This window comes from Triturus cristatus, chromosome 9 (genome assembly GCF_964204655.1).
Source record: "Triturus cristatus chromosome 9, aTriCri1.1, whole genome shotgun sequence".
Classification (NCBI taxonomy): Eukaryota; Metazoa; Chordata; class Amphibia; order Caudata; family Salamandridae; genus Triturus; species Triturus cristatus.
In genome coordinates, this window is record NC_140592.1 from 346966527 (window position 1) to 346991816 (window position 25290).

Genomic DNA, 25290 nt, shown 5'->3' on the forward strand with positions numbered 1-25290 from the left:
GATTCCGGGGACTCCGCAATTCTGCACCACTCTACACCAGAAGCCCAAGGCCCGAGTTTGAATGGCCCAACACCACGATGACTTCTCCCCAGCGATCCTGACCTGGGATCTTATGATCCCCGACCTCTTTCAAGCTTTAAGATGACGAGTGCAGCCTCAACCTGAAGGGTCTCCCCGACCAGAGCTGGTATAGAAACCGGACGTCAAAGGGCACCCCTCCACCCGATGCCCCACGGCCTTGGTTGGCCCAACCCACGGTGCCAAGGCATCCGCCAAGAACCCAACTTACCTCTCCAGCCAGTGATCGCCTTCAGGAAGTCTACCTGTCCAAGCCTGCAGCAACTTTGCAAAACTGAAGGTCTCCATTGAGAATCACAGGGTGTTTGATGTCTGCTTGACACCCTGCACACGGATTCCCCTGTGCCGCTGGTGGTGCAGATTCTGTGCTGATTGTTGGCCCCAGCAGTGCTGACCTTAAACCCAGGAGCTTTTCTCTCACACTTTAGTGGCCAGCTTATAAGCAGTCCCTAACCGAAGGCCCCCTTAGCCCCATTGGCTAACATCGGGCCCCTGCACTTTGCACCCGGCCTCCCCAGTGCAGCTGGTGGTGCAACTAGAGTGCCTACCTAGTTCTTGGGGTACCTTGGTCCTAACCCCGAAAACTCCCACTTGTAAGACGTTGACTTACCTGTTGCTTACCTGTGAAACCGATGACCATTTTTTTCCAACAGGAACCCATGTTATGAGATTTTGGGTCTAAAATGTTCTAAGTGTTGAAATGTTGTTTTGTATGGAGAAAAATGTCAGTATAACTTAAACCAAGAAAATTCTTACCTTGTATTGTGAGATCCCTCGGTGTGGTCTCTAGGCATACCACCCCCACTAGTCAAAGTAACCAAAAAGTATTCTAAAAGTAGTTATTGTGTAATGTAAACCGCTTTTTTAATCAATACCAACCTGTAACTATTGCAAATTCAACCACAACTGCATTTCCTAGCGAAGTCTGGCATTTGAGAGTATATTTTACTTACCTGTGCTAAGTCTTGCTTGGTTCTTAAAATAAAACACAAGTATACATTTTTTATACTTACCTAATTGGTTTGGATTCAGTCTCTGAGTGTGCGCCATCAGTCTTGATTGAGTGAATACAATAAATGCTTAATGCACCCTCTGGATAAGCCTAACTGCTCATCCACGCTACCACAAAGAGCTGTTAGTACTTACCTAATTTTGCCTCTGCTACACTTCTGAGGACTCCTTGGACTCTGTGCACACTATACCTTATTTTGTATAGTATATACAGAGCCCGCTTCCTACAGTAAGTCATTTGTACACTCTACTATTAGCATACTGGAGTACCATTATAAGTCCCTAGTATATGGCACTAAGGGACCCAGGGCATTCATACATCAGGGGTCTCATAGGGGCTGCAGCATGTATTATGTATATGACACCCATAGGAGCCCATACAAACTGTGTCTGCAGAACTGTCATTGCAGTCTAAGTGAAATGGTGTTGGCACCTTTCACTTTGGATATAAGATCTCTCTTATATCCCGGTCACTACATTTTTGACCTATAAGTCACCCCTAATGAAGGCCCTTCATTACAAGGGTAGGGTGCATGGTTCTAAGCGTGTGGGTACCCCTGCACGAGCAGAGGTACCCCTACAAACCCAAGACTCCATTCTCTGGACTTTATAAGTGCGGGAAAGCCATTATAAGCTATGTAGTGGACACTGGCCAGTCGAGATGCCCAACTACATACTGGCTGCCCCGAACCTAGTCATTTTTTGTATCAAACATGTTGGAATCATGCAACTACACCGATTCAAGTGTTAGTTGCATGACACCATGTACGGGAGGGCTCCTTAGAGGACCCCCAAACCCTAACTGTGTAGCCTTACAGGGTCTAACTGCCAGCCCAACCTGCTGCCGAACCCAGACAGTGTTCTGCCCCGCTGCTGAGGAGCTCCACTCAGGCAGGGGAAGCTGAATAAAGGATTTCCTGTGAGGGAGAGGTGTAACAACCTCTTCTTTAGAATTAGGTACGGTGGGGGTGCTTCCGAGCGCTACTAGATTGCACTGAAGGGCACATTTGATGCCCTCCAAGCATAAACCAGTTTTGAACAGATTCAGGGGCCTTTGGCTCTCGTTCTGGCACAAAACCACACAAAGGACAGGGGAGTGTCGACCCTCCTGTCCAGCTCCTACCAAGGGAGGTGCCCAGAGCTCCTCCAGGTGGCCACTTGATTCTGCCATGTTGAATCTTGACCCCTGGGAGCATATGACTGGCTAGGACAGCTGAGATAGGTGGATCACCAAAGAGGTCCTTCACCTTTTTAGGGTTACTTAAGGGCTCTCTTGAGGGCGGGTCCTCAGATTTGTCCGACAAAAACATCTATATCTGAATGCGTGTTGTCTGAAGAGTGTACCAAGACTTTTCAGCTAGTGGACACTGGAACTCTACTATTCTGAGAGCCACGAACTACAATACTGATCCGGTGGAAGATTCCTGCTACATCTTTGTCACTGTGTTTTTCCAAAGTTCTGCAAATCTGTGCATCCTCTGGGTCACCAAGGACTCAGCCTGCATTCCAGCCACAGGGAATCTCCCTTGAAGTGAAGGAGTCACTTCCCTGCTTCCACAGGCACCTCTATCATGACGACTGGTATGTTGATCATGTTGTACTACGGACATCGCCCATCTCTCCAACACAGGTTGATTCTCCAGAGACCTGACCAGTCTTCCCTGCCACTTGGGCGACTACAATCCCTCTTCAGCAGACGTGAACCGCTTCTCTTTGCACCTCGTCTGCTTGTCCTTGCCAAGGCTTGTAGGCTCTCCTCACGAAAGAGATTCAAGCTGCAAGAAGTCCCAGCCTCCAGCACTGCAGAGCTCCAAGAACAATGTCCTTCCTGCATCCTCTGCATAGTGGGCCTCCAACTCTTGTGTGCTGTAGAGACATCCTTGGAACTGCGTGTGCCTGCTGCCAAAGTGTCCTCGAGGGGGCTCCATGGATTCCTGCTTGTTCTCCTGTGTGCTGAGGGCCGGCCCTGACTTACCCTTGCTGGGTTATTCCCACAGACCTTGCTGGTCTGCGACACAGCATCTTCTCCCGCAAACCATTATTGGCGTTTTCCAAGGCTGGTTGGTGGTCCTGTCAGCCACTGACCTTCATGCACTCGTCGACCGGCGTGGGACAGCTCATGGACGGCTCCTGTGATCCTGCATTGTCGCCTGGGCTCCACAGCTGCTGCTTCATTGTCACCATGCTACGGCAAGAACCTCAAATCAGGGCTGGTATTTTGCTCCTGTGTCTCCTGGTCACCTCTGGGTGGTTTGGACTCTATCCCCTCTGCTTTCAGGTTCTTCTCGTCTAAATTCTATGTCCTGGTTCCACTGGCCTGGTCCACGAGGAGTTGTAGCTGCTGGTCTACCACAAACCTCCATTGCCGTCTACAGGTGTTTCCGACTGCACTTCACCCCTATGCACCTGGGATTCCTGGTGTAGGTATCCTGGTTTCTGGGGTATCCACGAGTGAGCTGGCTCTCCAACCTTCCGTGATCCAAGTGGTTCCTTCGGGGTCCTTTCGGAAGAGTACTGGAACTGTAAAACTCTAACCACGACTTACACTGTGTTATCCTATAGCTGTTTGACCCGGTGCACCCATGCTACACCCGGGCGTCTTTGGGCCCTGGATACTTACCTCGGGTGGTTCTGTGTTTTCCCTGGGGTCCTCCATCATTGGGTACTAGTCCCGGTTAGGTACTAACCTCACATTCCACTATTTAGTATATGGTTTGGCTCCCCAGTTGAGCCCTATGTGTTTTTCTATTCTACTTATCTCTTTCTACAGCATTTCTTGTGTGTAATTGATATATCCTTGCAGGAGATATACCAAGTTAGTATCTAGTGTGTACACATAAATACAAAGTATTTTTATACTCACCTGTTGTGGTTCTTTCTTGTGTGAAAAGCTTACTGACGGACTATAGTGGTACATGCACTTGCTTTACACCCCTCCTAAATAAGCCTTAGCTGCTTCTCCACAGCTACTCCTTGAAAGCGCTGGTTTTCAGGGACCTAAACATTATCACTAAGGGTTGCCTAGACTCAGTGCACAGTGTCACAACATAGGTGGACACTATATGAGCCAGCTTTCTACATCGAACTTTGAGTATGATGCATTAGAGTGGTTCCGGGTTGTTCGAGATCCTCTGGGTGGAAGCGGTGTGGGTTGGCGGTCATGTGTTGCAGGAGAAGCGGCAATGACGGCAGGTGAATGGTCCTTTGGTTGATCATGGGGAGGAAGTGCAGCAGCTGTTTCGGCGTTCAGGGCCAGGAGATCCTTGGTGGTGTCGCTGCGGATGGCAGGGGCTAGGGGCCATGGCGGGGGGCATTGGTCCTGGTGGTTGGCGGGTGCAGACTGGCTTCCCTTTGGTGTGCAGGAGGCTCCATAGCACAACAGCCTCCATAAGTAGTCGTGGGAGGGGCGGGAGGGGGTGGGAAACCTGCGGGAATGGGAGCCTGTGGGAGCAGGGATCCCAGCCGGTCATGATGCCGACAACAGATGGCAGTACACAAACACAACACACCAGTACACTAGTCCAGAAAACCCCAAACCTAGTACAAAAACCAAGTACACTAGTACACAAACCAAAAATCCAATGGCCAAAATAACCCAAAATCCAATTATTCAGCAGTCTGGCAGTGCAAGACCGAACCAGCAGCCTGATGGCAGCTGCAAACTGGAGGGGTTCTGGAAGTAAAGGCAGAGGGGGGAGTGGCGCACATGACCAGGAGGTCAAATGTGGAGTCCCCATGCTGATGCATTGTGGATTTCAGCTATATGATCACGAGTCATTGGCGAAAAACTCAGTTCTTAAACATATAAGTTGATATATTTCGAACCCAACAACAAATGGCAGGATAGTGCAAAGCATGTGATCTACAACACAGCAGGCTGCAAACCTAAATTTCAAGTGAGAGATTAATTTTCCCACTGATACTAAACTTGGGAAAATAATATGACTGATCACTCAGGTTTCAGTGTGGGTGAGGTGGAAATGAAACTGCAGGGAATAGTGTAAACTCCACTGTAGTGGTCTCCACAACTAGCAAAAAGGTTTGCTTATCTATGCTACCAAGGACCCTTTGGTTAGTTCACATGAATTTTCATCCTGGGGGCGTGGTTTGGACGCCGAGAGAGATGGCGGCTCGGTGATTCTCTCTGCCCGTGCGAACATCGATTAAGGGTAGAGGAACGGGTCTTGCCGCTCCAGCACCACTATACGGCGTGGAATCGACGACCGGAATGTGAGGGAAGCATTCGAAGAGCACTCTGGTGGTTTTTTGATGCAGGGAAACGGTTTTCCTGGCGCTTCGAATGCTCCGCCCGATGGCTGCGGGGAATGAGGCAGGCGAGGAGACCGCGTGACTGCCCTGAGTGTCGGCGGTCGGATTTAAAGTCACCCGATGGAATCTGAGGGAATTGGTGTTGACTGCTGGGAGACGTGGTGACAAGCCAGGACTTGGAGGGGATCGCGAGTGAACAGGTGTGGTCCGTCTGCTTCAGATCAGAGAGGAGCCGCTGGTGCCTATCACGCACACAAGATGGCGGCGCACGCTCCCTAGACGGAGAACCTCCACGGTTGTACAACGGCGCCTGAGGGATGAGCTGTGCTGAATGATGACTCTACTTCACTGGCGCGGTGGCTGCTACCCGGGACACGCTCTGGAAGGTATGGATGGCAGAAATAGAGCCGCGGCTTAATCTAATCAGGGCGGCTGACGCTACGCATCTAACGTAATGGAGGCATTGTCGGTATGAAGGCGAGACTGTGGAGAAGTCTGATCTTATCCAAGTACATCCAAGTTAGACTCGGCCGGGGCTGATATAACACTTGAAGCTGGGTCCGCCTTCCTGGTCTGGTGATTTCGGAGTCTCTGACTGGGGATTGTGGAGCTGCGAGTGAGTCCTGCGCTGCGCTACGAGGTCTTAGACTTGTCAACCGGACACCCTGTGATATCACCTGAATCACCCTGTGATTTAATACACGGTTATAACATGTGACTGCGCAGTCCAGCCTTGCACACATATGCTGCCTTCCACAATGTCGACGCACGCCTCTGGCCTTATATGAAAGTGCCCTCCCTCACGGCGATCCACCAAACGCACAGGAAGCGGTCAGGAACGGTCAGGTAATGCGATCATACTACCACGTGTGGTGGATTTAATGGATCATTGTGCATCTAATTACATTGGCTAATAGAAGAAAACGGAGGGCCGGCGATCGTAAATCACTCTAGAAGAGACGGTTGGAAACACAAGGAGGCCGTCGAGACCGGCCACGGAATCTGCGCGACTAGCAACCATGGCTGATAGTAAGGACTCAGTGAAAAGCATGAAGAGGCTCAAATCTGACCAGTCAAATCCAAGTTCACCCAGCAAGGGAGGGAAAAGCAATCCGGACCCGATGGAGCTGATACTTAATAGACTAGATGAAGTGAGGGAGCTGGCAAAAGCGACCAAAGAAGAAGTAGCGGCGATTAGGCAAGATAACCGCGACACCAATGCAAAGTTGATAGAAGCAGAATCAAGGATTAGCAGACTCGAGGACATGGATTGTGTAATGCCATCAAGCGCCTATGCATAGCCACGGATCAGACAACACGGAAACTGGCGGAGTTGGAGGACAGGAACAGACGGGGAAATCTACGTATTTTTGGTCTTCCGGAAGGATCGGAGGATCAACATGGGAGCTGTGTGGCCTTTTTGGAGTCTTGGTTCACCCAGGCTACTAACATGTCCTTTCACCACCCACTGGAGTTCGATAGGGCCCATAGAGTGCCGGGCAGAATAAATAAGAATCAAAAAGGTCCTAGAGCTATTGTGTGTAAGCCACTACGCTACCAGCATGTAGAGCAAATTCTTGGCTTTATGCGGAAGAACAACCATATTCTGTGGATATCGGTCAAAATCTACATCTCACAGGACTACAGTAAAGAGACGGTGGAAGTCAGGAAGGCGGTCTTGGCACTCCGACCGCTGCTAAAGAAAAGGGGCTTCCAATATGGGTTCGTGGGCCCAGCAAAGTATCGTGTGATGATCCACGGCTCTCCGCACCTTTTTTCAGATCCCCTGAAACTGAAACTGAAACGTATGCTTGATGGGCCGGAAGACTTAGACATGGAAACAAGTAACCCCGAGGGTGCAGCTGATCAGGCCTCGGCCTCAGGTTACAAGTGAACGATCCCTGCACACATATGCCATCCAATTTTCTATATGTGCTTCACTTACTCACTGTGGAGGGTTATCGATAGCAAGACTCTCTGCTTCAAGGCACTTTCCAGTGAGTGATCTGTTGGCTGAATGCAATTGTTTCTGTTCCCTTGATATGTAGTATGCTTCCATTAATACCTATCAATAGGATGAGTGTCAGGTCCCTAGGTTCCGACTACTAATGGACATGCTTCACATATGGTGTTAAGAAGAGCACATTGGTGGCTTAATGTTAGTTTTGTTACTGGCCCTAGACCGGCAGAAGAGGTCCCTGAAGGTTGATCTCTTGATGTAGGTTGTTTGATATTACATTGGTTAGGAGCATACCTCAGATTGACTGTGTTAGTTCCTCTGTTCCACGTTTTTTATTCTGCAATGGTCAAGCACGGGGAGGATGCGGCGCAATCTCTTTCCAGTCACCATGCCTACTACGTACAGTTGGGGTGGGGAGGGTGGGGGGGTTGAGGGTTTTGTGGGAAGGGGTGTGTGTTCAATGTTTTTTGCTTTTGTTTCCTCTTGCTTGCATAGTCTTCATCTCCTTAATGCTCGGGGGTGAGGGTGGTGATGGGCTCTACTACTGCACTAACTGTGCTTACCATGCGAAATCTATAATTACTGATATGAAGGCGCAACCTTCTGATGTCACATAGCTCAATTAGTTCTCAGTTGGGAGTATGTACTGTGGACAGATTGAAGATATTATCTCTTAACGTTAAAGGCCTGAACCAACCTGTCAAGAGACAAAAGATTTTAGATTATGTAAAGAGAATGAGGGGTGACATTGTTTTACTTCAGGAGACGAAGCTTGAAGCTAAGCAGTTTTATCACTTGAGGAATAAATTTTATAATGAGGTTGTGGGCGCAGAGGCTGTGAACAAAAAGAATGGTGTTCTGATACTTGTTGCGAGGAAATCTAAGGTAGAGATCTTGTCCTCCGAAGCGAGTGTAGACGGAAGGTGGGTTACGGTCAAACTGAGTAGGGATAATACAGAGTTTTATGTTACAAACATATATGCTCCTAACACTAGTGAACTGAATTTTTGGAATGATCTGAATAAGCACCTTGAAAATATCCCGGATAATGCGGTTCACGTCGTAGCTGGGGATTTCAATCTTCCAATGGATGCAACTTTAGATAGAGACTCACGCTGTCCCTTCAAATCAAATAAATCACATAAAGCTTTTCTCAATTTGTGTCAACGCTTCCACTTGGTGGATACATGGAGGCTCCAAAATCCCACTGGGAGAGATTATACTTTTTACTCCTCTCCACATGACTCGTATTCCCGAATTGATTACATCCTCATAACACAGAACGGTGTCCCTAGAATAGAGTCTACTACCATAGAACCCCGTGTAATGTCTGATCATTCTTGCATCTCCTTATCCATTGCTAATGTTAAACCCTCCTCTCACCGGACGTCTTGGCGTCTGAATGATGAAATCCTAAATACTGATAAGCACCGGTCCACAATACAAGATGCGATCTCCTCTTACCTGCAGATCAACAAAGAGGGGGACACGTCCGCTCTCATTAGGTGGGATGCCTTGAAAAGTACCATAAGGGGAGTGTGTATCAAAATCAGGTCAGCAATGAACAAAAATTATAATGCGAAGTTGGAGTCCTTGGAGACCGAAATTATGAACCTAGAGATTAGACACTTAAAGGATAGGGATGATATGTCTCTTTATGCGTTGGCGAATAAAAAATATGAATATAATAAAATAGTTAGCAAGAGAGCGGGAGTCTGGCTTGATAAGGGTAGGAGGTTTAAGCTCTGTGAGTCTAATAAGGCAGGCAAGAGCCTAGCCTCGTACTTGAAGTTTAAGGTTCAGAAGAATTCTATTAGTGTCATTAAAGATGCTTCAGGATCCTCGCATTCAGACCCAGACAAAATAACAGAGGTGTTCAGAGTATTCTACGAAGATCTTTATGCAAAGAATAGGGCGGTGGAGGAGGCCAGGATTAAGGAGTACTTAGACGAATGCGATCTTCCACAGCTTTCTGCCGAGGACCAGGTCAGTCTCAATGGTCCAATTAATGCTCTAGAGATAGAGACTGCAATTAAAAATCTGAAGATAGGGAAAGCACCAGGCCCTGATGGCTTTACGGCAAAATTTTACAAAACCTTCCCCTCTCTTTTAGTCGAACCCCTCCTACATCTATTTCAAGACCTAAATAAATCTGGCGAGGTCAGAGGTACACTGGCTGAAGCAATAATTGCAGTACTTCCTAAAGATGGGAAAGATCCGTCGCTACCGAAAAACTATAGGCCAATTTCACTGATTAACATAGACTGCAAGCTTTTGGCTATGATACTTTCCGCTCGCCTCCAGAGGGCCCTTCCCCAACTGATCCACCCATCTCAAGCAGGCTTCCTTAAAAACCGGTTGTCCAGTGACAATACAAGGATTTTGGCGCATGTCTTAGAAAAAGCGAAACTCCTAGGCACGCCCACGGCAGCAATAACTCTAGATGCTGAGAAAGCATTTGATAAGGTTGATTGGTCCTTCCTTAAAGCAGTTCTACGTAAATTCAACTTAGGGGAATCATTCACAAGACTGGTAATGTCCCTATATTGCTGTCCTTCGGCAAGAGTTAGGGCGGGTGGATCTTTCTCCTCCCCCTTTTGTTTAAAGCAAGGCACGCGGCAGGGATGTCCCCTGTCTCCATTGTTCTTGTTGGCAATTGAGCCGTTCTTCTATCATATAAGGAATGACCCTAAGATAGCTGGTATTCCGTTTGGAGACTGCACTGTTAAATTAACGGCATATGCAGACGATGTACTTATTATGTCAGAAAGAGCGGATGAGGCCATACCTGCACTCATGACTGATATTGACGAATTTTCCAGAGTCTCTGGGTATAAACTCAATAAAGACAAAACGGAGGTCAAACTCCTGAACAATGTTGGGGATAAAGGTATCATTGGGGACTCCGGTCTTACATGGCAGCCTCGGTGCTTTAAATATCTGGGGCTAGATTTTGATAAAGATTTGATCTCTACGCTGAGAGTTAATGAAGAATTGACCCTTAAAAAGATATCTACATTGCTGGAAGGTTGGTCTCCAAAGTTCCTCTCCTGGTGGGGTAGAGCGGAGACGCTCAAAATGATGTTGACTCCGTTGGTTAACTATCTGGCCAGCATGCTCCCTATGACATTCTCGAATAATTTTATTGCTAAGGTAGATCAACTGTTTGGTAGTTTCCTGTGGCAGGGCAAGAAAGCCAGAGTCTCACTGAAGAAGCTGCAATTGGCAAAAGATAAAGGCGGCCTGGGTCTCCCCTCGTTCAGGAACTATCAGACAGCGTTTCTTTGCAAACAGGGTGCTCAGTGGTTGATAAAATCCCCAACTTATACACCAATATGGGTTAATATTGAGGAGTCGCTAGTAGATCACGCGCCTCTGGAAGCCCTTCTCACTATGGACCTGTCACGTCTGCCACACTCTAAATATATCATGTTAAATACTAGACGGGCTTTGCTCAGACTCGACCAAACACATAAAACAAAGTTGACATTCCCTAGGTCATCGTTTATGTCCTTGTGGAGAAATTCCCATCTCAAATATAATGGTAGTGGACTATTCTGGGAGTCTTGGTCCAAGAAGGGCATTAACTTGGTGAAGGACCTGTATGATGATAAGACTCCACTTCCGTTCTCGATTTTGCAGCGGAGGTATGATCTTACCCCGATGGATTTCTATGACTTCTTGAAAATCAAAGCGATGCTAACCGCTCGTAACTTCTCTCCATATACTCCATGGTTAATAATTCATCTCCCACGTCTTATGTACGCGAACCACTTCGTTTCGAGGGTGTACAAACTATTATTGCCCTTACCCACGACAAAACACAAAATGGTGGAATCAAAATGGGAGGCTGAGCCAAATCTAACAGGCATAACTTTTGACTGGGGTGTGATCCATAAGTTGGCCCTTACACACAAAGTCTCACCCATCCTATTCCAAACAAAATATATGCTACTCAACAGAGCATTTTGGACGCCGGACAAGCTTTTCAAATGTAAATTAAGGGACTCTCCTACATGTTGGAACTGTCAATCAGGCTCTGGTGATCTTGCACACATGCTATTTAACTGCCCTTCTTTAGGGGATTACTGGGGGAAAATATTTGACTGCATTTATCACGTGTTCAAGATAAGGCCTGTACAGGACTTTGTATATGTCATTTTAGGGGCGCTTGACCCACAAATATCAAATGTCCAAGATCGTCAGCTTTTGGACTTAATGCTAACAATGGCATGTAAAGTGGTTTTATGCAAATGGAAAAATGCGAGTGAGGTGAGCTTCAAAATCTGGCAGGAGTGGTTATCATTCCTGAGAGGTTCTAATAATCCGGCTCTACAAGCCTCTACTTGGAGCCCATCCAATAGAAAGCTTTGGAAATCATTGGACGCAACCTCCTTTCATTATGAGCCGCCTTGAGATATTGTATTGCGGATTGGTCCCTTTGATCGGGGTTGTTTGAGAGTGCGTTTGCGATTACCCTCTTGAGCCCAGAAGCGCCGCACCCACACATTGGGCATTGTATATATATATATGTATCTGTATATCGATGAAGCAAGCTGGAGTTGATTTATTCTCTATTATTTGTTATTTGTTAATTATTTTTCGTTATCTGTAATTGTTCGACATTGACTGACTCGAACCTTTTTGTACGGAAGAGTTACTGTATTGTCTTTGTTTTTTCAATAAAAACGATTTGAAATAAAAAAAAAGAATTTTCATCCTGACTTTCAAAAAGCAGCAAAGAGAAGAGTGTTGAAAGTAGTTTACATTTCTCAAGGGCGTGGCACAAAATACAGATGCAAGCAATGCTGCAAAAGATGCATTCAACTGCCACACTCCTGGCTCAGTTTTTTTCTAAATTAATAGGATTTTCAGAGTGTTAACGGAAGATTCAATAAAAGAGGCCAATGTTTGTAACGTTATACACAATGATCCTCAATTTCATTGTTTGCTAGTAGATTGGAAATCATGTTATTCATAGAGCAGTTAAGCGGTGACAAATTAGCTTTATTGTTTTCACTTTCTTCTTTGCTGACCCTATTTCTGGAATTGATTTTTTTGATATCCTGTCAGAGAGCAACAACCGCCAGACATAGCAATGGGAGTCAGTGAAGCAGTGTACAAGAAGGGTTCCTGAATGGCGGCAGTGTGTGCTGTACTGTATAGCTCTGTGACTGAGTTATATGATGGGTCAGGTACAGACTGTGCTGAAGCTAAAGCTGGCCATATGGCTGTTCAATACCTCAAAAATCGACACTTTAAGATAAATATTGCATGGCCGTGTAGTACTACAGGCTGTGGATAACTCACACTTTATGGCAGCTACAAAAGAGTAGGATCATGACCAGGGCAGAAAACATACAGAGCACATCATTTTTTTTTTTTTTTTTTTTAAAGCCATAACTCCCATATGGCTTACTTTAGCACTAAGCTAATCTTGTATTACTGAACATGAAATGTTATGGGGAAGGGAACTTACACAATGCTTTTTCAATTTACCCATATAAATCAAAGCAATGGTCACTACAAATGATTTATCACATAGTTGATATAAACAAGCAATAAAAGAACACTCACTTCTGCCCTTTGTCTGCAGATGATTTTCTATCCAGACCCTGACTGAGGAAATCTTGGTGAAGCAGTGGCAGTAGGTTGATGACAATAACTCCCTGTCTCTCCTCATCATCCAAATTAAACATGTCTTTGAGCGGAAAGAGGAAGTTCCTGCAAAAAAGAACACTAAGGTAAAACACCAGAGAACATTTAATTATTGGAAATTTAGTTTGAAGTGAGGACATCAAGAAGGGATAATAAAAAGGTGTATATTTAACACCTTGGTATGAAAGGGAGACCCTCGGTGCATATATTTTGATGAAATGGAAAACCTGAACTGTGAAATAAAATTGTGATCTTCGGCTTGTAATCTACTTAAAAAAACTATTTTAAGCCACTATCTAAGCTGTCTGTAATTCATAATGTGTTACAACATGCAAAATAACAAGCTACTTACCTTCAGTAACAGTGTTTCTAGCGGACAGTCTATCCTCCCATAGATTACTTACCTTTTGAACATCGCCAAATGTGAAACTGGATTATTAAAGTCATCATACCAATAGACCTCTTGCAGTAGTAGGTGAAGTCATGTCCTTTTAGCTGCAGCTCAACATTGTCTCCGGGCATAATGATATGGGGTTTTTGAAGAACCACTTGATGTGCTGCTATCAGTTCTTTAGGTTTTTCAACTCATAAGAGGAATAACATAAGAGGAAGAAGCGATGTAGATAAAACCAGAGCAGTATACCGACCACCCAGTCAATTGATTATTACCATGGAAACTTACTGAAAGAACCAAAGCTAAGAACCAACCGTTCAAAGTGGGGAAGAAGACCAGAGGAATCTGCATTAAGACACTTGAGAATGGATTACCGAAAGTAACTTGTTTTTCTAAGAGATTTCTCACCTTTTAAATGTGTACTGTAAGAATGTCAACCTCTGAGAGGGGTCTGAAGATAGTAACACATACAAATCACAATACACTGTTCCACCAAAGTACCCTATACTCCACTCCTGGATATCATACCATAGAAAATCTTAATGCAAAATCCAGCATGAAAGCGCACACACATGAACAGTGTTCCCCTTTTTTGGCCTTGCACAACTAACAGACAGATGACCTAAACAACTCTCCTTGGTACTATCCAATAAAAGCTACAAGCCTTCTAGGGTCCAACCAACGTCTCTTCTCCTCATTACAAGGGTGAGGAGGGAGAAGGAAAACGAACAGAGTTATGAACTGAGCCATGAGAAAAAGAGAGATCACTTTGGTCAGAACAAAAACATACTGTATGGTGAGACTATTAATAAAGATTACTGTTTTACCGACTCTTCATGCCGAAAAACATTTTTTTAAAGTAAACAATCTCAAACAGTTAAGTTTAGGCTCAAATCACAATGTCATTAGAAGCATCAAAAGTAAATTTAGATCCTACAGTGGAACCAGAAAAAGAGGCAAGAACAAACAAGGAAAGCAGTTCAAGAAACAAATCACCTCCACATGAAGGTCCTATTGGTGGTCAGAAATGCAGAGACTGTTCATTGCATAGCATTTATGCTTTACATTACGCTTGACCACTTGGTGATGTACAGCCAGAACAACACAATTCAACAGGGGCCAAACCTATAGAGCTTCTTAAGGAAGAAGCCTGGACCACACTGCCCTACTTGGTCATGTAATGCATTGTAATAGTGTTGTCCATGAGCACCTGAATCGTCAGTCCACCAATCGAAGGTAAAGAGCACTTCAGCATCACACAAATCACCCTCTGCTCCAATATGCTGATGTGCAAGATCTGCTCTGCAGCAGAACTAAACTCTATATTTTGTTGTCCAAATGGTCTCACCAACTGAGTGAATACACATTGTCACCACACTCAATTGTGTAGGCTGTAAACAAAACGGGGTACCACATTTCGGAAAGGGAGTGAAAAACCACCACGGAAGACCATGCGTCATAGCAGATCACATATCAACTCTTCGAAATGGCCCCCCAGGTGTTGGAGCTACTGGAGTCTCAGACAAAGCTAAAATGCCATGAATGCCCCTCTCATGAGCAATCATAAATATGTTGGAGACAAACAAGCCAACTGTCTGAGAAACATCAATTACAAATCCGGTGGATCATCGGTTTTCTGATGGCGGTGTTTCTGCTCACACTGCCATCAGAACACTACTCCAACAGCTACACAGAATAGGATCCACTGGAGAAAGAAAATCAAACACTCTACCCTATTGACAGAGGACAGTCTGAGGTTATCTGTTTTTCTGCCCATCACCTCCAAAACATGGCTGTCACGACCAGAAAAAACAAATGATGGGCCCCCCCCCCGGAATAAAATTCACAGCGTGTGGTGGCAATTTTTTTGTTTTTCAGAAATAAACTTCTGCTTTGGAAGTTTGTTTCTGAAAATCAAAATGTTTGGTGCACTGCTGCATATAAGGAGACAGTGGCGCACCAAGCTTTCAGTGCCTTCACAGATGCTACACAAAATATTGCAAAACTGGCAGTAATCTCTTAATTTGGCAGGCACCAGTCTGGCCGGGGTCCGAGAGGAGATGACCTCTGCCACCCTGATGGACAGACTGACGACAACAAGGATCTAAATCAGGTCAAAATTGAGAATGTCCCAGGTGCTTTGTCCTAGTGAAAGGCTTTCTGGAGGTCGGTACTTAAATCTGCCCCCAAAATAGATGACAGCGAGGCAGCTATTTGGCAATCTTAATTGAAAATCCCGGATGGATTTGGAGGTCTGCTGTCTGAACCTGGTTAACAGAAAGCAAATGAGTGAGCTGGACAGAATCACTAGGACACCAGAAGAACAACCACCTTGACTTCACAAGGTGCACAGCAATCATGGCTGAACCCAAGTAAACACTTGGTGCGCCAATGTCAGGTCCAATGGTACACTAGTAGGATTTGGACTCCACAACAAACCTTTAGGTAACGCCTGTGAGATTTCAGGATAGGAATGTGAAAATGCATGCCCTTCTAGTCTAGGCACATCATCTAGTCTGAATATCAACAGCTTGAAGCACATATAACACACAAAACATCTTGCACTTCTGTTTCTGCAACAAATTCAGCACCTTTAAGTCCAAAAGGGGCTGTAATCCTCGGTCCTTCTTGGAAGCGGAAAAGGGCATGAATAGCACCACAGCATTCTCTCTACAACCGAAACAAACCCTATAACTCAATAGAGGAGGAGGAAAATAACCTTCTTCACCACGATAAGGGTGTCAAAGGACAGGTAGGTTTTTTAGGTAAAATAGAATTTGATTTAAAGCGATAGCCCTCCAGTAGTTTTGCAGAGACAGCTGTGGAGATGATAATAAAACCTGATGTTGTTTTGTTGTCTGTTAAGGTCTTAAGGTACCCAGTCATGATGAAAACACCTTGGGGTTCTGAGGCTTTTGAGGTTCAAGACAAGCTGTGATATTTGCCTCTGCAACGTTGGCTCGCTCTCTCCCTTTCAATGCGGGCCGCATAGCTATCTTTAAAATTGTGGTATTGCCTCAATTCCTGTACCTTTTCCCTAATATTCCTATCCCATTAACAAATGCATTTTTTGCAACAGTTCACACTTTTTAACAATTTATCTGGGGGAGGTAAGCAGCCACAGGTTGGGTGGGATACTCTAGTTTTCTTGTACAAACACGTTGGCTTCGGGGTCCCCAATATACATCTCTACTATTTGGTTGCACAGTGCAGCTTTGCCCGGCATTGGTATTATCCAAATGTGAGGATACCGTATGCTAGACCTGAGATGGACTTAACTGCCCCGACACCAATGGCAGTACCGCGAGACCCACATGATATTCAAACAGTATCCACAACCAGCTAGGCCTGGAAGAGACGGATACTTACTATACTCCCCGGTGATTCCCCTAGCCAACAAATCCAGGTTGCCAATTACACAAAAAAAAAACGGATCCGTGGCATCCTCTTGAGATACTCATTGCATACTTTTGTAAATCTATCTACTAATGGGCATGTATTCTCCCGCATGGACATTGCACGCTTTCAAGACGCCCCCCATATGGATCACTTTATCCTGCTGAGTCTTCAGGGAGCACTTTGGGCTCAGGTTCCAACCTACCCACTGGAGTCTGAGGAATTCTATGTCAGGACCGGAGGCGAGGATTATGCTATTCTTTCTCCACTTTATTGAACAGCAGCCATTTTAGGATAACAAAACAACTACTATTCCCATGAAACCTAGGGAATAGATCAAAACAACAATAGAGTCCACAGGAAGAGCGTCATCTTCTCTGCACCAATCACAGGCTCTTTCGTGGATAAAGTCCTCTGTTACTGTTCATTCCTCCTCTTCCTTCGCTGCTTGCAGCCAGTTAAATCCTGTTTTTTCTTATGTTTCAGTAATTTCTAATTTTGAGTTACACATGTACTTTACATTTATTTAATTTGGTATTTCATATACATTCTGGTTCCGTAATATGTTCTTTGCACTGGGTTGCTTATTTTGCTTATTTGGCTGTTTATGGCTTTCAGGTCTCTTGGTTGACCTATCGTGTGTTACTGACGTTTTCTTGTATATTTGCTGGGGCTCGGCTGATAAAACCTACTGGTTTCCTTATCGCCCGACATTTGTTATAATTCTGCCTCAGACACGAGGTGCGCCCAACATTTGTTATACTTCTGCCTCAGACGCGAGGCGCGCGCCGTCACGGATCGACGCTCGCCTCGCATTCTTCCCGGTTTAATGTTTTCTTGCCCTAATGTCTTTTTTCTGTGGCGAGTCCACCGCTACACGGCAGACTCGCAAGCAGCCGTGGGAGTGTTCCTCCCTAACGGCTGCGCTGTCGGTGCGGCTCGCGGTGCGCATTGCGGCCGCTAGAGGGCATGCGTGTGCGCGCTCCTTAGTACGGTGTGCATTCCCGAGATACCGCGCATTCCGCGCTGGATTGATCTCGGGAAAGCATCACCGTGCGTGAGCCTGGGCCTGCCATTACGGCGTCATACGGTCTGTAGCTGCCTTTAGGCAGCATTTCATTTTGAACGCCCCTGACAGGATTTCTGTTAGAATCTGTGAAGGTTTGGGGTCTGTATTAGGCCTGATTTATTGACGCTCCCAGGAGTCTGTAAAGCAGGTTTTCTTCCTGCGGGCCCATATTTGGCAGGTCGCCCGTTGATATTCTTTGCACCAGGGCTGCTGGGCCACGGGCTGTGTACCGATTGCAAGCACTGCTTGCCTAAAGTGTAGGCTGCTACCCAGCCCCCCATATTGAGTTAAACCACTCTTCGCCTCATATATCCAGTTCCTTTCACTGCGGGGCATTATTTGGCCTCTTTTTTGGATAGCTATGGAGTCATATGAGGACGAAACCTATACTGAGGAGCAGTGGGAGGAGGACCCACTCTCTACTCTGCAATACGACGACGATTTCTACGAGATGGTGGATTTGTCCATCTTAAAAGCGGTTGAGCAGGCAATGGGGCCCCTGGAAGATCACCTTTCCCAAAAAATTGAGCAAGCCTGCGACAAGTTGGCCAGGGTGACGCAGACTGCGTCTACTAGTATTTCTAGTGCTACCCCAGTGGGTTCTCAACCTCCGCCGGCAAAACGACCTAGGGAGGCAGGGGTGGACTTGGACGCCTTCGCTTGCATCAAACAGGCCTTCTTGGCGAGTAACCTCACCCCAGATACGCCAACGATGCCAGTGGATCCTGATCAGGGAGACGACGGCAATGTTGCAGGCCCTTCATGTCCTGATCGCTCCGCAAGTACGGCGCTGGACCCCGCAGAGGGGAATCTTTGCGCAGATATGCTAAACCCTGCAGATATCCTGCATCCAAGGTCCTCAGAATGGGCGCCCTGTGACAAGGTCGCCCTTTATGTGGCCAACCACATTCGACAGCCTTTAGAGGCGTCGGTTCAGAATTGTCTCAGGGCTGAGTGTCCACACCCCTCGCTGTCAGGCAAAGTGGCGGCCACCCCTGATATTGACCCGCGTATGGCCACCTTTCTACAGAAATTTGTTAAAGATCCGAAAAAGGGCATTGACCGCTCTTGGCGGGCTTGCCAAGACAAACTTTTGGACGCCTTGGGACCCGTCACTAAAATCCTGGACATGGCAGAGGAGGCCAAGGCCTCCAGGTCTTTAATTTCCCCTGAACATTTGTCCTCCTGGGCCCAACGTGTGGTAGTGTTTATGGGCAACGCCAATTGCACCATTTCTACAGAGCGGCGCAGGTCCCTCCTAATCAAGATGGACCCGAAGTTGGGGGACTTAGCGGATTCTGAAGCAGGCCCGGTGGCCCAGGGGGGCCTTTTCGGTGAACCTTTCATGAAGGAACTGGGCCGTTTTGTTAACACCTTCACGTCTCTGGACAGAGCTCAATCTTCAATCAGGAAGGTGTTTCGCCCTCGGGTTTTCCGGAGGGACCGGCCGAGGCAGGGGCCGCTCGTCCGGCCGTCCTAATCAACAGAGAGGACAAGGCTCCAATCAAGGACAGTACCAAGACCAAGCCCGATTCGGAAATTTTTACCCTACAAGAGGACGGCGAGGTCGTTACAGAGGCGGTAGAGGCGGAGGAGCCTCCAACTCCAATTCTTCCGGTGAGTGTTCTCCCTTCTAAGGGTAGGGGGCCGTCTGGCTCGTTTTTTCCCGGCCTGGACTTCTCTCACGGGGGATGCGTGGGTTCTCCAGACCGTTCAGGGTTTTCATATAGAGTTCCTCGGGGACCCTGTCCAGCCGTCCCCTCCACGCCCTCTCTCGTTCTCCTCCGCCGACGCTGCGCTGGTCGACCAAGAGGTGCGTTCCCTGTTGAACAAAGGAGCTGTTATACAAACCCTACCCCACCCCAATGGTTTTATCAGCAACCTGTATGTGGTGGACAAGGCGGATGGGGGTCACCGTCCAGTGATCAATTTGCGCAAATTCAACAAGTGGCTGGTTTACCGTCACTTCAAGATGGAGGGAATCCATCTTCTTCTCGATCTGCTCAGGCCGTACGATTGGCTGGTGCGTCTCGATCTCAAGGACGCGTATTTGACGGTTCCCATTTTTCCCCCACACCGAAGGTTGCTTCAGTTTCTCTGGCAGGGCGTCACCTACGAGTTCGCCACCCTTCCCTTCGGACTATCCTCCGCCCCTTGGTGTTTCACCAAGGTCCTCCGTCCAGTGATCGAGAAGCTGCGGGCGTCCGGCATACGTCTCATTGTTTACTTGGAAGACATCCTTCTGATGGCGCAGTGTCCCTCAACCTTATCTCGTCAACTCCAAACGGCGGTCGATCTACTTCAGAGTCTGGGCTTCGTGATCAACGAAGCGAAGTCTGCTCTCGTTCCGTCCCAGACTGTAGTCTTCCTGAGGTTTTCGATCGATTCTGTAGCGGCGACTCTCAGTCTTCCCTCCCGCAAGTTGGCGAAGATCCGCCACGAACTCAGGAGGGCGCTACTGCAGCATCATATATCTCTCAGACAACTGGCCCGTCTGGTGGGTGTCCGCTCCATTACAGGGCCCTACAGCGCCTCAAAGCCTATCATCTTCGCAAGGGTTATTCCTACTCTCAGAAAGTGCCCCTCTCGGCGGAGGCCAGGGAGGAGATTCAGTGGTGGCTGGCCAACATGGAGGCATGGAACGGGCGGGCGATTTTCGGGTCCGCGCCCGATATTGCCATAGAATCAGACGCCAGCAGATCCGGCTGGGGCGCTCGCTGCGGCGAGTTCACAACAGGCGGTGTGTGGTCACCATAAGAGCAACAGTTACATATCAATTGTCTGGAGCTCTTGGCGGGATCCTTTGCGATCCAATTCTGGACCAAGGACTCCGTTCAGTCTTGCGTCTTACTAAAGATGGACAATGTCTCGGTGGTCCGGTACATCAACCATCTAGGGGGAACGAGATCGAGAGCGCTCTCGGACATGGCGACGAATCTATGGCGGTACTGCCTACAGAACCACGTGTCAGTGATGGCGGAGTACTTGCCAGGTCGGGACAACCAGGTGGCGGATTTTCATTCTCGTCATTTTTACGACGGGAGCCTGTGGAAGCTGCATCCAGGGATTTTTTCGGACCTCCAGAGTCTCTGGGGTCCATTCTCAGTCGACCTGTTTGCTTCCCGGTTGGACCATCAGCTTCCTCGGTTCTTCAGTTGGAGACGGGATCCCCTGGCGGCTCAGACGGATGCTTTTCTTCAGAATTGGAGAGCAGAGCGGGGCTATGCTTTTCCCCCGTTTGCGATGCTTACCAGGGTCTCGGCTCAAGTCCGCCGCCAGAATGCGGACGTGGTCCTAGTCTCTCCAATTTGGAGATCTCAAGTATGGTGTCCAGTTCTACTGGAACTTTCTTGGGATTCTCCAATCCCACTCCCCCGTCTTCCGAATCTTCTTCTCAGTCCGGACAACTTGGCGCACCCTCTGATAGCGCAGGGTTCGCTCGCCCTCATGGCGTGGAGGATTACAGGGGACGCTGGGCGGTCCCAGGCCTTTCGGGAGCGGCTGAGAAGTTCATGTCAAAGGCTTGGGCCGATAGCACCATCAAACGGTACCGGTCAACTTGGAGAAGATGGTGTCGTTGGTGTATGCGACGGAGTCTCAATCCCGTGGCAACAGATGTAACTTCCATCTTGAATTTTTTATCCAGCCTAGCGGAGGAAGGCTTGGCTTACAGAACCGTCAATACCTTTCGTTCAGCCATTTCCGCTGGTCACGCGGTGATAGACGGATCTCCAGTGGGCGAACACCCTTTGGTGTGTCGGCTTCTTCGAGGCATTCGCCTTTCTTTACCTCCTGAACCCCGTTATTCCAAACTTTGGGATGTAAATCAAGTTTTAAACTTGCTTATTTCCTGGCAACCGAATCAGTTTTTATCACGGAAGGAACTATCGGCGAAGCTGGCAATGCTTCTGTGCCTTGTGTCCTGCAGGAGGGTGTCTGATGTGAGAGCCTTGGATATTTCCGGCAGGGTTTTTTCCCCTTCGGGGGTTACGTAGACGGACGAAGTGTGGAACAACATCCATCTCGAACCCGGCTTTTCCGGATGTTCCCAAGTTGTGTGTCGTCTCCTGTATCAAGGCGTACGAAGAAATGTCAGAAGAGTTTTGCCCGCCAGGCGAACAACAACTGCTTATTGCACTCAAGAAACCTCATAAAGCGGTTTCTTCCCCCACCATTGCCCGTTGGGTGAGGTGGGTGATGCAAGAAGCGGGCATTGATCTTCGAGCCTTTGGGGCTCATTCCGCTAGAGGAGCGATGGCCTCTAAAGCTTTTACACTGGGAGCTCGTCTGGAAGACATTCTGAATGCAGCAGATTGGTCTTCAGACTCTACATTTAAACGGTTTTACTTCAAACCGATTATCGATATGGCTCATTTGGTGGTGAGCAAGCTTTAAACGAGCATAATCCTCGCCTCCGGTCCTGACATAGAATGAAAAATTTCCTAGCTGTCGTAACGGAAAGTTTCAATTCTATTAAGGACTCGGAGGCGAGGATTATCCCACCCAGGGTTCGCGGTCCTCCGTGATACCTTCCCACCCTCGTACTAGGGTAACAATTTTTTCTGGTCTTGTTATTTCTCTGTTAGCTGTTGCTTGGTGATGCCCTCTCCCCTACAGGTGAAACCTTAGCCATGATTATCGCTGATACTCCTTTTTTTGTCCTTCAGGCGATTCTGGAAAACAAGATTCATGATACCTACTGTCTGCCTGACTTACAGCGACGAAAGAGGAGGAATGAACAGTAACAGAGGACTTTATCCACGACAGAGCCTGTGATTGGTGCAGAGAAGATGACGCTCTTCCTGTGGACTCTATTGTTGTTTTGATCTATTCCCTAGGTTTCATGGGAATAGTAGTTGTTTTGTTATCCTAAAATGGCTGCTGTTCAATAAAGTGGAGAAAGAATAGCATAATCCTCGCCTCCGAGTCCTTAATAGAATTGAAACTTTCCGTTACAACAGCTAGGAAATTTTTCATTCCCACCTTTAACGCTGATTATCCCAGATTCGGACAGGGACCATTTAATTTCGAGACTATAACGCACCAGCTTAGCTCTGTTACCTACCCGCAACTCTAAACTATGGGCTGCCTGGGAAAAATACCTTAGATACTCTCTTCCCGATCAAAAATGGTATGCATGCTCTGCACAAACACGCTTAGTATCTCCCAATCATTGTCATAAGCTATTACATTATACATTTTTACGACAAGCATATGTTACTCTGATCAAACTATCTCACATAGACCGAACTTGATCATCTGAATTCCCTAATGCCAAGCCTATTGGCAGATTTTGCCCATGATGTGGACGTGTTATAATATTGCATCATGTTGGTGTCACGTTTTCGCTATGCTTGCCCGTATGACACAATTTGCTATTGAGCCCTCCCCTTTCTTAGTCCTATTGGGCTCTGTTCAGGATATACATAAATCTTTGTGTTGTTTTGTAGCCATTGCCCTACTCATTACCAAAAGAGAAATTGCTCTATACTGGGGAAACAAACGCTCACCCACCACAGAAATGAGGATCAAAAGTCTATTATACTGCGAAACAAACAGTGCGCTCTATGCAGCCCTATAGCCGCCCACCTCCAGACCCCGAGATATTTGGCAACCATTGAGGGATTACCTTTCCAGATCAGCCCCTTCTGACAACACACAATCACTGTGATTATCTTTGCCGTACATGACTGCACCATCTTGCTGAACAAACTAGGAGCACCTCCTCTTCCATATTGCACTTATTCATGTCAATTTGTCTGTGCTGATCTGATATCTGTACGGTATGGTTTTACCCATATTGATTTCTGTGATGTCTGTACTGTGTATTTAAATAATTGCAAAATGTTCTATATATACGCGCTGACCTGATATGTTTGAATGGTACGACAAAAACGTTAAAATTATGTTTGAAAAAAAACTAATACTGTCTGGTGGGGATGTGCACTGAAGCTCATGTAATGACTCGACAAATGTCAATATTGGGATACCTTGGACGAAACTGAAGTGGTGGGTTTTGTAGAGTGCTTAAAATATCTTAATGCATAGTGCAATCACTGTGAAAAGTGTTTTTCTAGACTGCTTTGCCTTTCTTGCAACCAACATAAGCACAAACAGCTGGTTGCCCACCCTGAATTCCCAGATCCTACCCAAGTAAAAGCTGAGAGCCCTGCCAGGATACAAACAGTAAAGCCTTTCCTCCTCTTTGGAGGGATGCAGCAGTAGATAAAAGTAAGACAAGGTGATCAATTGATCCTCATGGAATGGAGTAAAAACGTTTGGCATGAACAAAACCTTGCCATGCAAGAGAAAACCAACATATCTCACAAATGAACCTTAAAAGGGTCATCTTAAATATTTTAATTTTTTTAAATGACAAAAAGGCACCAAAAGTTCAGAATAGACAGATTTCAGGGAGGGGCAATGCACTGATAACATTTTTATCACCAGGGATGAAGGTGAAGGCTCTGGAGGTTAGGGTGCAGAACCTGCCCCTTTGACTGCAAGAGGAGATAAACTCTGAGCAAAAGAGGAACAACAGGACACAAAAACAAATACAACAGACCTGCGTACAACACTCTCTGCAGCTAGTCCGACGTAATCAGAATCATCTGCCTTCGGCCCTAGCTCTGCACCCAAGGAATCAAGTTGGATGGGAGAAATGTGTTGATGGGAAAGTCCCATTTCAGATGAAAAGCACCCCTTGAGCTTCCTCTATATGGAAATTGGAGGGCACAAAACAGCTGGCAGTGAGTATTCTCCTGGTGGAAAAGAACCATCTGAATTGTGCCCCAAAGGGCAAAGATGGACTGAACCACTTCTGGACTGTAACGCCACTTGTGATCGGCCATGTACTGTTAACTGAGGTAATCAGCCCTGACATTGGTGTGCCTCCCGGATGATCGACTACCAAACAGATCTTGCGTGCTTGACTCCAGTCCCAAGCTTCAATGCATCTTAACAGAGACAGCGTGAGTTCACGCTGCCTTGTTAATATCACATTGCGGTCATGCTTTTCCCTGAACTGAACAACCGCAAAGGGATGGCAAGAACGGATTATGTGTCAGACAGATTGCCCAAAGCTCAATCAGGTTGATATGACACATCTGCGTTACAGGAGACTACAGTCCTCTGATCTTTCAATCCTGCAGATGTGCATTCCACCCTAGAAGGAAGGTACTGGACATCACCGTGGCTTTTGCTGGGATGGCAGAAGGGCCACCCACATAAGAACTTTCCTGACACTGACCACTAGCGAAGATATTTTGTAGCCTTCAGGGAAATCCCAAAACTATCTGGAAATATGCCCCCCATGCTTACCTACTGAAAACTGAGACACCACTGAGGGAGGACACGCATGTGCCATTGCGCATGGGTGGCCAAAAAGATGCAGGAAAACCATTGCCTTCAGGTGGTCTGACACCAGCTGTGACATTTCGGCCTTCAACAGCTAAT

The 25290-nt window shown here is 46.9% G+C and overlaps 1 protein-coding gene across 2 annotated transcripts in view; it reads right to left on the reverse strand.

The window, feature by feature from the left end:
* FANCD2 (FA complementation group D2) overlaps positions 1 to 25290 on the reverse strand; it is a 1050809-nt gene that overhangs the window by 758350 nt on the left and 267169 nt on the right. For both annotated transcript variants that reach the window (XM_085625116.1, XM_085625117.1), the window contains exon 23: positions 12896 to 13042. In XM_085625116.1, coding sequence (XP_085481242.1) covers positions 12896 to 13042 — 147 coding nt within the window. The remainder of the gene's footprint in view (positions 1 to 12895; positions 13043 to 25290) is intronic.